The following is a 20139-nucleotide window of genomic DNA, read 5'->3' on the forward strand; positions in this document are numbered from 1 at the left end:
AATTGCTCGAAACTTGGATAAATAATTTCTATAAAAAAATTAATAACTTAGCTGTACAAACAAAAATAAATGGGTAACTAGTATATTTAACATAAACTAGTATATTTAACAAAAATAACTTTATTAATTATAGTACCAACAAGTTAAACAATGTCAAAATATAACAAATAAAAAATTAAAAAATATATTTCAAGTTTTATTACATATAATAAAAAAAAACTAGAGATTTGTACACGAATAAAAAAAAATTCTGTCAGATGTTTTCAACATTAAACACAATAACAATTATATATATATATATATATATATATATATATATATATATATATATATATATATATATATATATATATATATATATATATATATATATATATATATATATATATATATATATGAACACTAAACACACTTTAATTACATAAAAACACATTTGAGCGAAATGACTAAAATTCAGAGCCACAGAAATGTTTTCCATTTCTTTAAAAAAATCTACTAGTAATTCTTATAAACAGTTCCGACTTAGTCAAGTATTGCACTCACAATATTTGTATGAAGCCTTCTTGTCCATTTTCTCAGCGTTTCCAATAAAGTGAAATTTTTATTACCGTGGTTTCTTCGAGTTCATAATATCCAAGTTCATAATATCCAAGCTGAAAGTAAAAGGTTTATGATTTTAAATCAGGTATTTCATCTCCATTTTAATTTTGCATCTAATATTTTATGCTAGTTATGACAATCAGTTTTGCGCTATTCCCCCCTGTATGTCTCTTTATATTGAGGGGATTTAATTATGAGACTATGTCAACCTTCATCTATCAAAAAGTACCTCAGATTGTACATACTAGTGATACTTATATACTAGTGATTCGGTACTTTTAATATTTATAGTGGTAGTTAAGCCACATTATATCGTTGTTTCGTTATGACACTTGCATATTTTAACCAAAGTAATTGCTACAAGTTACACATTTATTGCCAAATTTTTTGGCATAGGGCGTTCAAGAACAGTATTTTCCGTTTGTAATTTATTGTCAGTCCTCCAAACCTCTGCACTTCATTGATAAGTATGAGAAATCACATGATCCAAACATTTCGGAAGTCATAAAATGATTTTAAGTGTTTCTTGAGCAATATGAAAAAATTTAATTGTATAGAAGTGTTTTCATTGTTTTGTCCACCCGATGCACGGTCCGTATACAATATAGTATGTATATAAAGTCAAGGCTAATTCGTGAGGGTTGCATATTATTTGTACTTCAGAGTGATAAGTCACTAATTTGTGAAAGTTGAAAAATATATAGCATCTATTTATTCGTGAATAATATTTATATGGGCCTTTTTCCATCATAAACGGTTATGTTCGAAAATAACATAAATTATTTTAACAGGTTGAAAGAGAGAGTAAAATTTACTTGCATTTTGTTTAAGGAAAAAAAAAGACAAAATGGTGACGCAGTTTTTTTTAAAAAATCTAGCTTTAAAATTTAAAAATGGAGGAAGTAGTAGTAAAACTAATAGAGGTATAACACATCAAACAAAAGGTCGCTCAATTCGAATACTGCTATTTCAAGACATGATCGCCAAATCTTAGTTAGTTCAGTATTTCTGACGGATGTCATTTTTATAATTAAGATAAATACCAATCAAGATGTTTAACTGTGCAGTTCCAGCAAAAAAGAGCTAGAAAAATAAACTGGTTTAAAAGTGGGAATTCAAGTAAAATATTCCATTTAGAGAATTTATCTACCCTAATATGCCACAGACAGTACTATATATTTTCTTGCATATATATTTGTACATCTGACCTACTTTGATACCATGTTTGAGGGTGAGTAATAATGGGAATAAAATCACATTTTTCAGCAAAAATATATAGGGTTTAAGGCGAGGTAGGGGACATTACAAGGATTCAGATTTGCACAGCAACCTATGATCGGAAACGACTTCGTTCGCCGCTAGATGGTGTTGCAGATTGGGCATGGTGGACCGGTTCACCAACCCCCAAGCTCACCTGATTTGAGCTGCGAGGATTTTCTTAAGGGTGAACTGAAAAGTACTGTGTACGCAAAGCCTGTGAATTCCAAAACGGATCAGGTTGCACGGATCATCTGTGATGCCGCGGATATCCAATAAAATCCAGGTGTATTTGAGCGAGTCCGCCAATCCACAGACCGTATTGTTGGCATCGTTGGCAATGGTGGAAACTTTAAAACATCTTTTGTGACATTTTAACATACCATCTACCACAGCAATCTTTGACCAATAAATATTCGGATGCATCTCAATCTTGTATCCCTTTGTTTCTTGTATATGTCATACTACTTTCCCACGTCGTTTTCGACCATGGATTGCTATGCAAGTCTGAATCCTTGTGGTGTCCCTTATCTTATCCTTAACGTTTGTCCTAATAATCCCGGGATACCTGTACCGGGACATTCCCCAATGGAAAGAAAAAAAAACTAGATGCATTAGTTATCTTTAAGCTTTGTTCGTTTTACCAATGTTTGTGTCAATGCACTTATTTTACCAAAGTACTTTGTACTAGGAATAAAACTTGGACAACCCCTTTCGTCTTCGTTTTAGCGTGGTTCCCCTTTTCTGTACGCATGCTCTTATCAGATTTAAACTAAATAAACTAATTTATTACAATAAGTAATTTTTTCTGTTTAACTAAATTAAATAATTTCTTTTAATAAACTTATTTTACAAAATTCAAACCGCTTTCCAGATAGTTACAGCTCTCAAATTTTAAGAGCTCTAAACTAGATGACTATCTCAGTTTCAATCCATCTCTGGTACCATAATTCATTGCATTTTCACAGCCAAATAGAATTAATCTTCAATTAAAATTCCGAATATTTTACGAATAACTAAAGAACTCAAATTTTAATTGGAGTTCTAGGATGAAATGCAATGCAAATTTTCAATATCTGACCGCTACAAGCACTCGCCTCGGGCGATACCGAAAACGGCACCCTTTATTCAATTTTAATTCCCCCCCCCCCTTTAAAAAAAAATTTGGCTTTGTAAATATTATTGTGCATTTACAAATTCATTCATTCATCTGATAATTCGTTAAAATACTCTTCATTGATTCATCCATAAAGAAACTCATTGCTACTTATTGCTGACTTGTATTCATTCACCTTTTTATTGATTCATTGATTGTTATCCTTTCATTTCTCATTTTTACTTTATTCACTCGCTGTATCTAAAACCTTTCATGATGACATGTTTCAAGATGAAGCGACAAGCGCACTGGTAATAAAATATGCATTAAATATACTATCTTCAAAATAACCGTTTAAAATAAATGAAAAAAGATGTCATATGAAACACATTAATGAAATAACGGACAGTCGTTATAGCTATATCAAAAGATTAAATGATTATTCCCATCAAATAACTTTTGGGAAAGATTAGATATTCTCTAATCAGACTAATATTGGTATATAAAACTATGTATAAAAATAAATAAAATCCTACTTGCAACGTAAAATACAATAGTAATAAACGTTTAGATAAATCACATGAATGAAGAAGTTATCGAGCCTGCTAATAGCAAATATTTTTAGAGAAAAAAAAGTCTTACTTTATTTTCCCAGAAAAATCTTTTATTAATCTTTTTATGTTAGTTCTTTGCTTTAAAACAACTTCTAATTAATTATTCTAAGATTTAATCTATTTTTGGCTCAAGTATGCATAATTATAAGTAAAGACATTTCCCCTTTTTCTCCTTGTGGGAATCGTACGACCTTTTTCAAGAAGCAATAGCAATTTCTAAGATTTCCCTCTTTTCCCTAAATAGAGACAATTTCGGATTTTTTGCAAGATTTTCCCTACCAGAAAGACTGATCGTCGTTAGAGTAAACACTTCAATTTTCGCTCGTCATTCATTTGAAGATGATCAAATAAATTATTGTGCTTTCATTAAAATCCTGTGTCTGTTTTCCTGCTCGGCCCGACTGCATCATTTTACATATATATATATATATGTTTCTTAAGTGGCTGGGTGGCGCAGTTGGTTTGTCGTCGGCCTTCAGAGCCCAAGTCTGCGGGTTTGATTCCCTGCCCAGACACCGGATTTTCGAGATGCAGAAAATCCTCAGCGGCCATGTCGTTAGTGCCTTATTGGCTCTTGGCATTTCCGTCAAAATTAAATTCCTAGTGCACTTTAGCATCCAAATAGAGTCTCGGTGCTGCCATCTAGTGTAGCAGAAACTAGACGTCCAAATTAACATGACCAACGGTATCGCAACCATTGTGGTGGTCCTGAAAGAGTAGATACTACCTCTGGAGAACGCACAAGGTCTGCTCATCGGCAAGACCGATTGTGCAGCTCATTGGAAATAAAAAAAAAATGTTTCTTGTTGTCAACTTAAAATTTACAAAGATCTTGGTAATTATCTTAGAAATTAACCTTGAGGTCTTGTTTCTGAAAAAACCCAATTTTTCAACAAAAAAAAACCCACCGAAATTCGGATGAAAAATTAAATTTTGAGACGAAATATAAGTTTTTTCTACATAAAATATCAAGATTTGTATCAGCAAATTCAAATTGTATTAAGAATACGTTTGACACAAGGCTCAATTGATACAAAATTTAATTCTCCAAGGTCACTCATCTCCCTGTTTTTCTATTGCATTCATCTTTTAAGAATATTGACTTGTTTGTTGGATGGTTTCTGAATCATAAATTTATACAGAAAAGATATCCTTGGAAAATACGAAACTCATTCTATTCAATGTCAAACAAATGGTTTTTCTGCACGCTACTCTTCTTTCCATATTTAGTAAAACTTTTACTTAGAGAACTTTATCCATAATAAAAAGTTAACCTAAGAATATATAATTAATAAAAGATAACAAAATAATATATTTTAAAGCAAACAATTCTTTAAAAAAGGAGGAAATAAATTTACTGAACATTAAATCTGGGTCCCGTTCGACGTCCCATTTGAGTGATGCTCCGGGCGACAGCCCGTCTTGCCCACCTCTTTCGCCGCCTACAAGTAGAATTAATTATCGCGAAAGGGAGCTCAACGGAATTTTAACAATAAAAATACAGAAAACTTTTCGACAATCTAGAATTATTAAATCTCAACTGAAGCTTTCTGTGGTTTAAAAAGGAATATAATATGCAGGAAAACTTCGACTGCCAAAAGTTTCAATCTCCTTCTGACATCTACAAGCAAAATTATTTCCCAAATAAAATTTATAGTGAATGTAAATTTCATCCACTCTTTTACGGAAAGTTTTAGCTGCAGCTTTGAGTCTGATGATAATACAATACAATTTTTAAAATGTTGTCAGCAAAAGTTCCGACGTAATTTTCCAAATAATTTCCGACGTTAACACATTTTAAAATACAAAATTAAAAAGAAGATAAAAAGTTAAATAAAAACTTTTAAAACAACGTTTTTTAAGTAAACTTAAATGGAGAAAGCAATTCTATTTTTGACACATATATAACAAAAAATGTAGAGTGGATCACTTTCATAGTAAACTTAAATCGTTAATAAAAATTCCCTTCTCCTCTTTTGAAAATGATGCAGCCAACGTTTCACGTTTTATGAGCAAAAAAAAAAAAAAAAAAATGGAATTTTCTCCTTCTAAGTCTACTTGAAGAACATATTTTATTTTTAAGTTTTTTATTATTATTTTTTCACTATCCTAATTTAACTTAACCACAATAATCAGACAATTGTATGCAGACAACTGTTTCGCCCTTCTATTAAAAAGATACTTCAACTTTTTCGAACAACTGTAGTGTTAAAAAGTAAATCAGATTTTACTGCAATTGGATAAAAATAAATTTTACGGTCATAACAGTAGCAGTGAATACAGTAAAAATAAACTTACGGTTTCACTTTATATTTTCAAACATGCTTTCCTGAAAAGTTGGACACAGAGAAGATCTTGACTGATTATCCAAATCAGCGACATATTCATTTTGTGCGTGATTCAATGTTGATTGTGAATTCATGCTGGGATGGAGATGATTCAATCCTTTTCTTGACACTTTGTAAACTCTACCATCATTACGGATAGCTACATTTGTTTGAAATTGGCTGTAAATGTGATCGTTAATCTTCTGTTTGGTGGAGGTGCTAGGGATTTTATCTTCCTTCATCTGCCAATCATGAGTTTGAAAATAGTCAGCATTAAATGTCCTCATTCCATTAGCTCCCACAGAATTATCATTATCAGATGTAAAATATGATTCACGTGAACAATTATTAAATTTCTCGGGTGAATGTGCGTTATTACTGATATGTATATCTGAGCTAGTTTGCGTGACTAACCCAAGTCCGCCAGTACAATTAGTATCATTTAAAACAATGTCACAATTCATTTCTGTACCAGAAACAGAGCTTGCAGTTTCCGTTTGAAACTGATTATTATGGTTTGCCTTCGTGAAAGGCATGGCATTTTCATAGAAATCACTCAAATCACTAAGCAGCGCCATGTTTTCAACAGTATTGTCAAGAAAACTTAAATCGATGTTTGCTTGGGAGTTATTATCAGGAATCGATTTGATGGCAGCATTTACCATTCTCATGTTCAACGCTGATTGGCTATCACCAGCAAAGGTAATTTTTGGATTGAAAGTGGAGAAGTGATTTTGACTAACGTAACTATTTACATTTCCGTGGCCGTTTTCAAAGCGTGCAAAAGTTCCATCAGGAATATTCAAAGACTCGGAGTTGATGGTCGCATAATTCTGAAGTACATCTTGGGGTATCAAAAAGTCGTCTGCAACCATTTCAATATTGTCGGACACATTGAACGAGCCAACGTTCTCCTGGAGTTGGTTCTGCGTGCAATTAACTTCGGAACTAGTACACTTTTGAGATTGGAAAAAAGGTTTTTCAGTATCATAACAAGTATAATCATCGGGAGTCAAAAGTAAGTCTGATGTAAGAAAGTTAGAATTTACAATGACAGGAAAATCATCATTCTCCTGGATTACAGGTTCAGCATAAGCATCAGTCGAGGATGACATAGATTGTACGGGACTCATGAGATCAAAGCTCGAAAGCGTGTTATTACGTTGTACATTACAGCTCAATGCTTCTGGTGACACAGCTTTATTGTAGTTCATTATTTGAAATGCCTGACTATCACAACTAAATGTATTAGCCATGAGAGAATTATCAGCAGAGCTAAGGGAGCAAATTTCAGAGCTTGAAGATAACGAGTGATTTCGTTCTTCATTGTAGTTAACTTTGCTCAAGTCTAAATAAACACTACTATTTTTTGTATTATCAGTTGTGTTTGGTTCCTCCATGTCCATAGGTACATCAGAGAAAGAACCATTGGTTACTTGGGGGCAGCTTTTTTGTTTGATGTTTTCATGCTCAACTGGAGTATTTCTGGTAGCGCCGCTGTCAACATTAGCTGTGATTATTGATTTAGTCGGTGATTTAATTTCTTGAAGTGTAATTTTTGATTCTTTGAGTTGCGGGGCATATCTATCTTGAAATTTCTTAAGTTCTCGATTACCATCTTCATCACTATAAACAGAAAAAAAAATTGTCATACGAATCAAAAGTTCAATAATAATCAAGAACTAATTACTTCACTTGAAGTCAGAAAGTTCTGTAAATACCGGACTTATACATATTTTTAGAAAATAAAAAACAAAGTTATTATAAACTAAATATACAAGCTATTATTAAACGCACTACTCGTTTAATAATAGCTGGAAAACTATTATTAAACGAGAAACGTTTTCAAAATATGATCAACTATTATCGAGGTCAATGACAGAAACAGTGAAATCAAAAATCTTTAAAAGCAATTTAACTGATAATTTGAACTTTGCCTTATGATAATCTCCATAATAATTCGTCAGATTTTGAAAAAAAAAAGATCTGACTAAAATTGTTAAATTCCAATAATTTCATAGTTAACACTGAAAATATATTATAACATAATAAAATATATCTCCCAGAATATAAAATAGTCTAACAAGTCGCATGACTTTGTGCACATCCTGAAAAGTTCTATAGTCTTAACAAGCAGTCCGAACCAGCACCAAACTTTAAGGAAAGAAACATAATACCGAAATCATGTGGGGAAAATATACATCAACTATTTGTTTTTGCAACGATTAAGTGACTTGCCCTTTAAAGTTAAGTTAAAGTAGGGTTTACAACTTGTTACGCTTCAGTGTCATGTTTCTCAACCTATGTGCCGAGAGTGAATGTGAAGACATTTTCATAAATGAGCATAGTAATGAATTTTTAAAATAAATATACAACATTTAACGATTCATCGATTGAAAAACGGTTATAATCTTAACTGAAATGCTAAAAATAATATGCCCAATCTTAAAAGAACAAAAAATAATTATTAATATCTGATTATAGTCATTATTTAATACATATTATATACAGATATAAACTCGACCCACGCCCTTCCTCTAAGGCTGAAGAGACTCTCAGGGAAAGGAGTTCGACTTTGATGTAATGAAGGTTAAGGTTCATACAATTTCGTGACCAATGTTATGGTGGTGACTATGGGGTCAACATTGCCCACTGACAGTACAGACAAGCTAGTATGAATCGATTTGAAGCAGGGTAGACTTCAAGTTTTCACCAGGACTCGAACCCCCGACGACAACTCAGTACCTTAACCACAAAGCCAGCGGTGTCATTAAATTGGTTTTCAAAATTGTAGATACGTCTAATTTCATTTTTTACATGTATTTTTCGAGTCACCACCATTTTGAATAATTTTTATTTCATTTTGTGATTACAGCGCATATACAAGACAGTATAGATAATATAGAAAATGCTATTACAGTATGTTATAAAATTATAAGACCACCCTAAATATATCACTTATTTTTATGGTACACTGCATAAAATGAATAATTTTAAAATAATTAAGCAATTGAAATCAGTTATAGTTTCTCAAATAAATCAAAAAGTGAAAAGAAAAATTTAGTTTCACACAGCAAACGAATTTTTAAAATTTCGGTGTTACATAATTATAAGACTGCTTTTTTTTTTTCAAAATCGTTTGAGTTTTCAATTTTTTTTTTTTTTTTTTTTGGAAATCCTATGTAAACTGTAACTTTTGCATCACAGAAAACGCAAACGATATTATATTATAAAGAAAAAGAGATTTTAATTCATTTGTTTTCCTAAGAAAATTCACAATGCCAAGCGGAAAAGAATTATCTGAGTTAGAAATTCGAAACATTTCGCTTTTTAAAGGTTCTGGAAAGTCGAAAAGTGAAATATATAAGTTAATAAAACGTTCTAAAACCACTGTTCAATTATGTTTATTAGGCAAAAAAGAATGTTATGAAAAAGATAAAAGATCCGGTAGGAGGCGCAAATTATCAGCTCGGGATAATAAGAAACATTTTCAAACTTTCAACGAAACTGAACATGTCTACTCGCTCGTAAAATTTCATAGTAGGAAAGTAGAACGATCTTCCATTCAGCCTAGAGCACTTTGAAATCAAATTCGAATGTTGTTCTTTGAAAATTTAAAAGAAAGCCAACACTATTAAAGCATTATAAAGAACAGAGGCTTAAATGAGCAAAGGAGGTCATGACGACCTGTGATGCTGTTTGAAAAAATATTTTTTCCGACAAAATATTTATATTTAAATGTTTATTGAAAATTAAAGCAGATATTTTGTTTTTCATTCAATTTCATTTAATTTAAATTAATTTCGGAAATTTATATCACTTTTAATACAAGTTACAAAAGCCGCAGTGGTCTTATAATTTTGCTACACAGTGTATAGATATTTGGTATTCGATTCCTTAAAAAATTTACAAATGAGCTGTTGCTTTATTGGAACATTATGAATCATAGTTACGAAAAAATATTACCTTAACAAAATGTTGCAACAGATAAATTGGCGAACTTCCTTTGTTGAGTCTTTATATCTAATCTGGCCCTTGGTTTGCAGATATATGTAACTTGAGTTACGAATCCGAAGTCTGTAAGTTATTATTCCAGTTCCATCACTGCTTGCAAACACTGCGGAATTAAATAAATTATAATAATTTTTTTTTAAATACACAAGATAAATTGAATTGTTTTGATTTTCACAGAACAATTAGTCATCAAAAATTGCATGGCTCTTTCAATTTTAAAATGGTCCATACGCTTTTTGAAGACTAATGAAAAATGGATTTGAATGGATTTTCTTGCAAAAAAGTATCTAATCAAAAATAACTAAAATAATTTTTCAAATTTTTTGAACAAAGCTACAATATGGAGGCCATTTTGAAATTTCACTTAATCTAACAAAATGACGTAACATCAAATGGTGACTCATATGTTAATATCTATACTTTTTTTTATTTCTGATCAAATTTTCTCAATTTTTGGTGTCATATTAGAAAGAAAAAAGAACTATGCAATTAAACTAATATATATATATATATATATATATATATATATATATATATATATATATATATATGAAAGGGTAGCAGTCATGGTGAGTGTTGTTAGGCCACGCAGATAGCAGTTGGAAGGCAAAAAATATTTTATTAGCTTCACATAGTGTATTCAAGACATTTTCTATCAAAGGCGGAGCTCAAATTCGCACTCCAAACTGTGTGCTTAAGTTTTTATCCCAGGGAAAGTAGCAAAAGAATTTCCTTCTATTTTGTTATATTTGAGGGGAAAAGGGAAGTCCCAAGGATTACTATTGGTTTAAGAAACAGTTCGAATGATTCTCACGAAGTTTAAAGGGAAAAATGTCTTTATTTAAATTTATGCATATTTGGGCCAAAAATATATTTAGAAAGAGGATGTAGATTTTAAAAGTGTGAGAAAGCAGTTTGATTTGAATAAATAATTAGTAATAAATTAGGAGTTGCTTTATAACGAAGAAACTAACATAAAAAGATTAAAAGAAGCTTTATATATATATATATATATATATATATATATATATATATATATATATATATATATATATATATATATATATATATATATATATATATATATATATACACATAAGAGAACATGGAAGTAACCTGAGGTGTGTAAGAAAATACAGCTGAAGCAAAAATTGAGTTTATATTTTACACCAAAAATAACCTCTTCAATAAATTTCAACCTGTTTAACGCCTCATAAAACTAACTTCATAAACAGCTGAGCAATACTAAATTGAGACAAGAACAAAACAACGTACAACGATGTAAAGATAGTCTTCAGAGACTATAACGCAAAAATTGGAAACAAAGCAATTTAAAATTATTGCTTTATGTCAAACTACCATATTTTCCCCACTACCCACACTACCATATTTTCCCTACTACCCAAACTACCATATTTTCCCTACTACCCTTTACTAAACTACCATATTTTCCTACTACAGCAACCTCTCAATCTATTTATTACACTGCATAAAATAAAAAATTTTAAAATAATGAAGCAACTGAAATCAGCTACATTTTCTCAAATTAATCAAAAAGTGAAAAGAAAAGTTTAGTTAGTTTCACACAGCAAACGAATTTAATAAAATTTAGGTGTTACATAATTATAAGACTGACTTTTTTTTTTCAAAATCGTTTGAGTTTTCAATTTTAATTTTTCTTTGGAAATCCTATGTAAACTGTAACTTTTGCATCACAGGAAATGCATTCGGTAGTATTATAAAGAAAAAAGAGATTTTAATTCATTTGTTTTCATAAGAAAATTCACAATGCCAAGAGGAAAAGAATTATCTGAGTTAGAAGTTCGAAAAATTTCGTTTTTTAAAGAATCTGGAAAGCCGAAAAGTGAAATATGTAAGTTAATAAAAAGCTCTAAAACTGCTGAGAACTGGGATTGAGAGGTTTCTGTAGTTCGAGAGGACACAATAGACTGAAACGTTTGAAGTCAGATGATTGTGCTCTCAGTCTCAATAAATGGATCCTCAGCATAGCAGAATTTGTCCCTAGGGCTGTATTTCACAAATGGGATTTCAGTGCTGAAAAGCAGCAATTTTCAAACAGAAAGTTTAAAAGTAAGGGAACATTTCACATTTTATAAATATCTGATGTTTTTCTTATTTTAATGACTTTTAAGGATATATCAATGATAATCGAACCATTGCAACTTTATTTTAAATTAAAATCAGTGAAATTTATTATAATTTTAAATTAATATTATATAGCAACTTTAGTTTAAATTAATATCTTTATTATGTTATCCAAAATGTTATTCATATTATATCCGTTAACTTGTTTTAAAATTGTTCACATTGTTCCTGAAAAGAGTTATGTGTTAAAATTTCTATCCGGTCTGGCCAGTATCTTTGGAATTGATTGAAATTTCATGCTAAATTTTAGTTCTATAGAGAACTTTGAACAGAAATTTTATATTATATATATATATACTTTCATGAATATACATACACATATATATATAACCTACTAAGTGTTGAGAGTTGACTCTGGCAGGCAATGTCTAATGTCTATCTCTAATTTTTTATTTTATTAATTCATTTTTCTTGTTCTGACATCAAGTCAAGCGTGAACTTATAAAATGCAGATTTCGTGAGAGATAAATTTTTCGTCAACAATAACAAGAAAATATTGGGAGGCACGTGCACCCCACACTACTCCTATACTAAGGTAGATTTCTATCAACCTCAAAATAACCTCATGTGTGAATAAATTTCTTTCACGCACTTTTATTTTAAACCATCATTGATTTTTTAAGGTTGTTTTTGAAGTCGACTTCAAATGAACCCGAAATCAACTTTAACACCTCAAATAAACTTCAAAAACACCTTAAAGTTTGTAAGAGATGCAAAGAAAACCAAACAGATCGCGTTTTTATCGGGGTCATGCATCGTATACACTTCAAATCACATCACGTTGAATGGAAAAATAGAATTTTAAGTGAGAAGTCGGGAGCACGAATTAAATTGGGGGAAATTTAGGAGGTAATTAGAAATACAGTAAAGAAGACAATGGATATTATAAAGAAATTTAAAAATGTAAGTCTCCATGGAAGGGTAATATTACATCAGAACTAATTAAATGTCTTTTCTACGGCAGGCACTGAACATTCGATCTTCACCTATGAAGATGCCGGGATTGTTGCTCATTTAACGTTAACCGACGGCCACCTGTGAACTTAAGTCACGGAGACGAGCAACATTACCTACGCCACACTGCCACAGATTCCCGATTATAGGGTGGGCCACATTCACACATCACACAACAGGAATCAACACACGAGATAAAAAAAATCGATGCCCTAAGCGGGATCTAATTAAATATGAAAGGGATAATATCAAGGAAGAAATCTATTTTCAGTTTAAAGAGGTTTGGAATAGCGAAGGAATGACGACGAGTTGGCAAAGTTTCAACAGCAATCGTTTGTTTAATTCACAAAGGAGACGCAGCGAAATGTAACAATGTTCTGGAATTCCTCTTCTAAATGTTGTGTACACCGTAACAAAGCAAATTCTTCTCATTTTTAATGACGAAAGAGAAAATTACTTTGAGAAAATGTAGCCTATTGCCAGTCTTCAAGTTGTATCCATCGGTATCCAGCATTTTCTGCCAACGCATCTACTGTGCAACCTCTTTGTAGTAAAACTTGAGGGTTTTGGACGCAAAGAAATCCGTGAGTGGTTGGTACAAGTCAGCTTCATTATAGGAGGATTTTTCGTGAATATGATAGTCTAGGGCAGAGGTCGCCAAAGTGGTCTATATAGACCCCAGGGGTCTATTTAACAAAAGCGGGGGTCGATCTGAGACAGGGGGCGAATGGGGGTCGAAAAAAAAACAGTTCTCAATACGCAAATCACACATACCTAATTAAGTATGTAAAATTTGTGAATTTTTTTTATAATTGACTCAATATCAGTTTCTTTATAAAACATAAATTAATAAACGTATATTTATTGGGGTGAAACAAGTATTTACGTACCACCGAGCAGTGGCACGAACTCAGCGCAGTTTATAAGTCCTATGTATATGTGCGCTTGTCCAAATGTCACGTGTGACGAGCATTGACGTTACAAATGCAAATATCACACGCAGTTTAAGTTATCTTTGCAAACTGTGTTGAATATTTGCAGTGTCATTATTAAAACTTTTATAGTTTTGGATAATTAGTTATTGTTTCGATAAAACCATTCGTTTAGTTTAGATATCAATTTTAATTATCAATGCACAAAAGAGAAGGTAAGCATTAATAATATGGATTAGTACAGCCCCGGACAAAACTATAGCACACTTTGTATTTTTTTACGAAAATTACAAAATTGACTAATTTTGACGAAAATTAAAATTGACCAATTTTGAACCCAATATAGCGAACCTTGCAAAAAACACCAGGCACACCCATCTCATTGATCAAGAAGCAGTAAATCTTTAATTACTTTACTTATTATATCTACTTATGCATAATTACTTATTATTTAATAATAAGGTATTTAAATTTCAATACTAATATATTTTTTATAAAACTATTGTTACACAATGTACTGTTACTTTATTAAATGTTTAAAATCATAAAATAAATGTACAAACACATAGAGGTTTATTTTAATTAATAGAAAATTACTTTTGTGGGGGTCGATGGAGATTTCGAAAAATTATATAGGGGTCGATGATCAAAAAAATTTGGCGACCTCTGGTCTAGGGAGAAGAAATGGTTATCTAACTGCATAAGATCAGGTTAGTAAGGAGAATGGTACAAAGTCTCTCAAGCCAGTCGCTGTATGGGATTCTTGGCCGTGCAGCAGGCTGCCGGAGGCGTCATGGCAAAAAGGGCCCATCTTTGCGACTCACCAATGTTGGCTTCATTTGGTTTCCACTCTATGTAAAACGATCATGAAGAATTATTAAGTTACACTGTCTAGGGGTTTGAGTATCGTTGTTGTCAGGCGGAGGAAGTTATTGTAGTTTAATTCTTTATAAAACACTCAAATATAATTTAGTTCTGTTTCAAAATTGCATAGTTTGTCACAAAATTTTATTTTTATCTGTTACCCCAATAAATGTATGCAGTGCACACATTTCATACAAATCTGTCCTTCGGGGGCGAACTTAACTAGTAAAATCAGTGTAAAAAAACAAAAGTTAATTTTCACAACAATCCCGATTTTCACGACAGTTCTTGTTAATATTTATGAAATTCTTAAATCTTTATGAAACTTTTATAGCTAAAAATAAAAACGAGAATTTCTTTAACACTCTAACGTTCCTTTAAATGTAAACAATCGTACTTTTTAAATATGATGACTTACTTCGGTTGCGAATTCAGAACAGACTTATCAGAGAATGTAATACGACACAACATGTTGTTCTCATAAATAATCGATAAAAAGATAAAACATTTAAATTGAATTTTTTTAAAATAGAAGTTGCTAATCGTGCCTAGATTTCCAACAACAAAATAATAAAACTGCTTTATCTTAAAAATATCTCCAGAGTACATAAAGATTCCCATTTATTTTGACACATCAATTAGTACTTTATTTATTCATCTAACGCTGTATTCAATTAGACAATTTATAAGATAAGTTAGGCAGTTGTTACGGCTCGTTACTTCAGTAGCTTTTAATCTTCATGTGCCCTACCAGGGGGACTGGTTCCATATGAAAATAGAATTTTCCATTAATGAAATAATAGTTTAACTGAAAAGAAGTTATATTTTTAAGGGTTGCATTAAATATTAATGTACGAGATAAGTAGAGAATTTTAAAAGCTTTTCTTAGGCAAAGTATGTCCTCGAAATATTGAATCATTCTCCTTTCAGGAAAGAACATAAATTGCTTTTGATCTAATGACGGGATTTTTACGAACTAAAATCCAATTATAATGATTTTAAGAGTTAATTTTAAATATGCTTGCTAATTAGTGTGGACGATTATTAGATTTTTTTTTAGATTTTTGACTCTGAAAATATAGGGGAGAAAGCAATCTGGTAAATAAGTTAAACAGCATACTTAACGTTAATTCTTGAGGCATCTTGGGTACGTAAAAATACAAATTTGTTAAAAAGTTATACTATGTTTCGTTTTTTATTTCGTGCACTGTAAAACAAAAATTATAAAACCGCATCGTGATATATACTCCTGAACTATATCGCATTTTCCGCAATTCTTATATAAATTAATTGAATCGATGAGTCCGTAAATCAGACATCTCCACATTTTTTTACAAAATTAAGATTTTTGCTTTAAGTTTGGTTGGCAAAGATCCATAAATTCATGGCCTCCTACTTGGTACAGAATGTTTTGTGGAGTAAAATCTCAATATAGTTCGAAAACATTCCATGTCCTGGAGATAGCCCGGACCTGGGGGGATATAATTGACCTGTTCTCGGAATAAACTACGAATTGACTGCTGCAGTTGCTTAAGAAATTGTACGCATAACTTAACAATTAATTATTTAGTTTAGGTTTGCTATTTTGCGAATGCTTTTTACCACCCAATGTGTGGTTTCAGAGGGCAGTTCCTTAGATTTTGTATGCAGGAGAAGAAAGATGGATCAAAGAAACTACGAGCCACATAAAACAAATATAACAGGAGTTAAGGGGCTTGTAATTCATAACAAGGAAGGGAAAAACGTAGAAGTAGAGGAGAAAACGGCAGGTAAGAATTGCATAATAGAAAGTAGAATATATATGATAGAAAATCTATTTCGAGTTTCGGGATATGCGTGTATCTCTACCATTTGATGCCCTGGTCAGTAAGAAAACAATTAATATGTGCTTTTATATTTATTAATAAACTTAACAATGAAACAAATAATAATTAGACTGAAACAAAACAAAAAATATAAGAAATAGGAGCTTTCAAGAAATGCTCCTTCAGGCATGAGTGCATCGAGAACAACTGAAATAAAATATAATTTGATTGGCGACGAATTGACGCCGCCAAAAAGAATTAATTCGTAACACACAGCCCCCCCATGAACCATGGGGGTTCATCAAAATTGTTAAAAATACAATATACCATAAAAAAAAAGAGAAGTTCGATTAAAGAATTTTCAATTACAATATTTCAAATTGCAAATATTCCAAAAGTTTTGTAACATCAACATTCAAATTTTAGAGCTAAATTCAAAAATACAACAAAACTATTATAAAAAAATTAAAAAAATTTTTTGGTAAAAATAAATTTTCATACAATAATTCTGGAGAACAATATTAAACATTCAAGATAATTAAACACTTATAAAACACTTTTTTCATATACAAATACGAGAATAAGAATATATATAAGAATAATAAAGTAACCAAAAATCTAAATTTCACTGCATATTCAGTTCAGAAATATAACCAGTAAAATTCAATGAAAGTTATCAAGAAAAATATTGTTTAACGAACAACATTTAATACAGTAAATCAAGAAATTATAAGTTAAAGCATTTGCATTAACTAAATATTATAAAATTAAAAATGCAATTCTAGATATCTATTTACATATTTTTTTTTTTTTTTATAAACATCAATAACATTATGATATGCCAATTAATTATTTCAAATAATAATATTAATAAATTTGAACTTCAGTTTACAATTTCTAAATTGTACAATAATTGTACAGGGCGTTTAAGAACTGAAGATTCAGTTTTTACCTTGCAAGCCCTCACCTTGCCATCTCTCCCAGGAAATAATTCAATTATTCTACCTAATTTCCAAAAATTTCTAGGCAAATTATCTTCTTTAATCAAAACAATATCGTTAATCTTAAATGGAGGGATATTACCCTTAACTAAATTTGAATTAATCAATCTTAAATTTAGAAGATATTCATTCTTCCAACGAGACCAAAAATTTCTCATTAATTTTTCTCTATAATTGTAAGCTCTAATTAGGTTTTTCCTAGAAGAGAGGTTTGTATCAAGGTGAAGTCTTACCGGGGGTAAAGATGTTATTCTTTTACCTAAAAGAAAGTGAGCCGGTGTTAAGGCATTTGGCTCTTCCGCATCACTTCCAACATAAGTTATTGGGCGAGAATTTATCATTGCCTCAATTTCGAAAAGAACAGTTATCAATTGTTCAATAGTTAGGGAGGATTTACCTAGGGTTTTCCGAAGAGCAACTTTTACAGATCTAACCATGCGTTCGTAAAAACCGCCCCACCAGGCAGCTCTCTCGACGATGTATTTCCAATTAATACAATTATAGGCACAAAATTCTTTAATCTTTGTATCATTCAAAATTGACCACATCAATTTTATTTCCAATTCAGCACGTTTAAAGGTACGCGCATTATCAGAAAACACTATCGATGGTAAACCACGTCGAGCAATGAAACGGCGAAAGGCTAGGAGAAAAGTATCTGTTGATAAATTTCCCACTAGCTCAAGATGAACACTTCTTGTCACCGCACATGTAATCAACAGGATGTATTGTTTACTTTCATTGTTTTTAACAAAGAGAGGACCAGCAAAGTCCACTCCAATGACGGAAAACGGAGAAGATTGCTCCACTCGTTCAGCTGGCAGCGGTGCTACAACTTGGTCTCCAGGAGAAGAATTGAATCTTCTACAAATTACACATTTCCTGAGTAGTGATTTTACTGTTTGTCTAGCTTTTAAAATCCAGTATTTTTCTCTCACTTGCACTAACGTGTGAGAGACACTAGAATGGAAGACTCTTTCATGGGAATCCCAAATTAACAGCTCTGTTAATTTGGATTTAGCTGGAAGTATCACAGGATGTTTTTCATTCATTGATAAATCAGACTTGCCTAAGCGTCCAGTGACACGTAAGACACCTTCTTGATCAAGAAATGGATTTAAGCAAAGCAGTTTTGAGTCTTTGGGAAGAGGTTTCTTTGCAATCAAGTTATTTTTCTCTTCGTGGAACGCTTCATTTTGAACATATTTTATCCAAAATAGTTCCGCTCTGTTAAGTTCATCGGAAGTAAGGGGACCCTTCGGTTGAAGTTTTGTTTTTAACAGATGGACGAAACGGAGTACCCAAGCAGTTACTCTTAATAGTTTTCTTAAACTGCTATATCTATCAGGATCTATTAACTTGGCAGAAACAATTGTTGAGGAAACCAAAACTTTCGTTCTGGATTCGGATTCCAACTCTACAATGTCAGCTTCAATTTCAGACTCTTGATTACATGACCATGTGTCTTCTGAGTTACTTAACCATGCGGGGCCATGAAACCATTTTCTTGAAGAAATCAGGTCCTTGCAAGAAATTCCCCTGGTTAAGAGATCTGCTGGGTTATCCTTGCCTGTGCAATGTCTCCAAACACTAGGATCTGTGATTGCTTGGATTTCTATGACCCTATTGGACACAAATTGCTTCCATTTGGACGCTGAGCCTTTAATCCAGTGCAGCACAATCGTCGAGTCACACCACAAAGATATTTTATCAAGATTTTTAAATAGTTCCTTGAGATGTTTCACCATTCTTGCGGCTATGATAGCTCCCATTAACTCCAATCTGGGTAGAGTTAATTTCTTAAGGGGTGCTACTCTGGACTTAGAAATTACAAAACTACTACTAAAAGTACTTCTAGATGTTTTGTACCTGAAGTATGCTACAGCTCCAAAAGACTTCAGTGAAGCATCGGAAAACACGTGCAGTTGCACGTCTTTGTCTACTAAATTTAAATCGGGAAAATAATATCGAGGAATATTCAAGTTCTGAAGTTCATTAATCTCATCGCACCATATTATCCATTTGTCCTTTAATTCACCACTAAACTCATCGTCCCAATCGATTCCAAGTTGCCATAATTCTTGTAAAATGCATTTAACACGAATCAAAATGGGGGAAATAAATCCAGATGGATCAAATATTTTGGCAGCAATATGAAGAACATTCCGTTTAGTGCATTTATTTGCATTTAAATTTGACAATAACGACCTTAAATCAAGTTCGAGAATATCACTTTCATTATTCCATTTAAGTCCTAAAACTTTTAAATGAGAATCAGGGTCTTCATTAATTCCTATTTCGGAATTAGAGTTTTTCCACAAATTTTTAAGTTCTTTCGAGTTAGTGTCAAATTTTCTCATAGTCATATTTGCATCCTTTAAAATAGAAACAGCATCTGTTGATAACTGAAAGGCTTCTTCTACAGAAGAACTTCCATAAAACAGGTCATCAACATAGAGGAAATTATTCAGCATTTCATATGCAAGAGGATGCGCATTTTTATAAGCTT

The 20139-nt window shown here is 31.6% G+C and overlaps 1 protein-coding gene across 8 annotated transcripts in view; it reads right to left on the minus strand.

The window, feature by feature from the left end:
- Positions 1 to 485: 485 nt before the first annotated feature.
- The window catches only part of LOC107445918 (uncharacterized), a 227196-nt gene continuing 207542 nt past the window's right edge, over positions 486 to 20139 (minus strand). For all 8 annotated transcript variants that reach the window (XM_016060415.5, XM_071183495.2, XM_071183493.2 and 5 more), the window contains 3 exons: positions 9861 to 10011; positions 5866 to 7520; positions 486 to 653 (listed from right to left, as the gene is read on the minus strand). In XM_016060415.5, coding sequence (XP_015915901.1) covers positions 5870 to 7520; positions 9861 to 10011 — 1802 coding nt within the window. In that variant the 3' untranslated portion in view covers positions 486 to 653; positions 5866 to 5869. The remainder of the gene's footprint in view (positions 654 to 5865; positions 7521 to 9860; positions 10012 to 20139) is intronic.

Source organism: Parasteatoda tepidariorum, chromosome 7 (assembly GCF_982258835.1).
Source record: "Parasteatoda tepidariorum strain Cologne lab strain chromosome 7, Ptep-v5.0, whole genome shotgun sequence".
NCBI classification, from domain to species: Eukaryota; Metazoa; Arthropoda; class Arachnida; order Araneae; family Theridiidae; genus Parasteatoda; species Parasteatoda tepidariorum.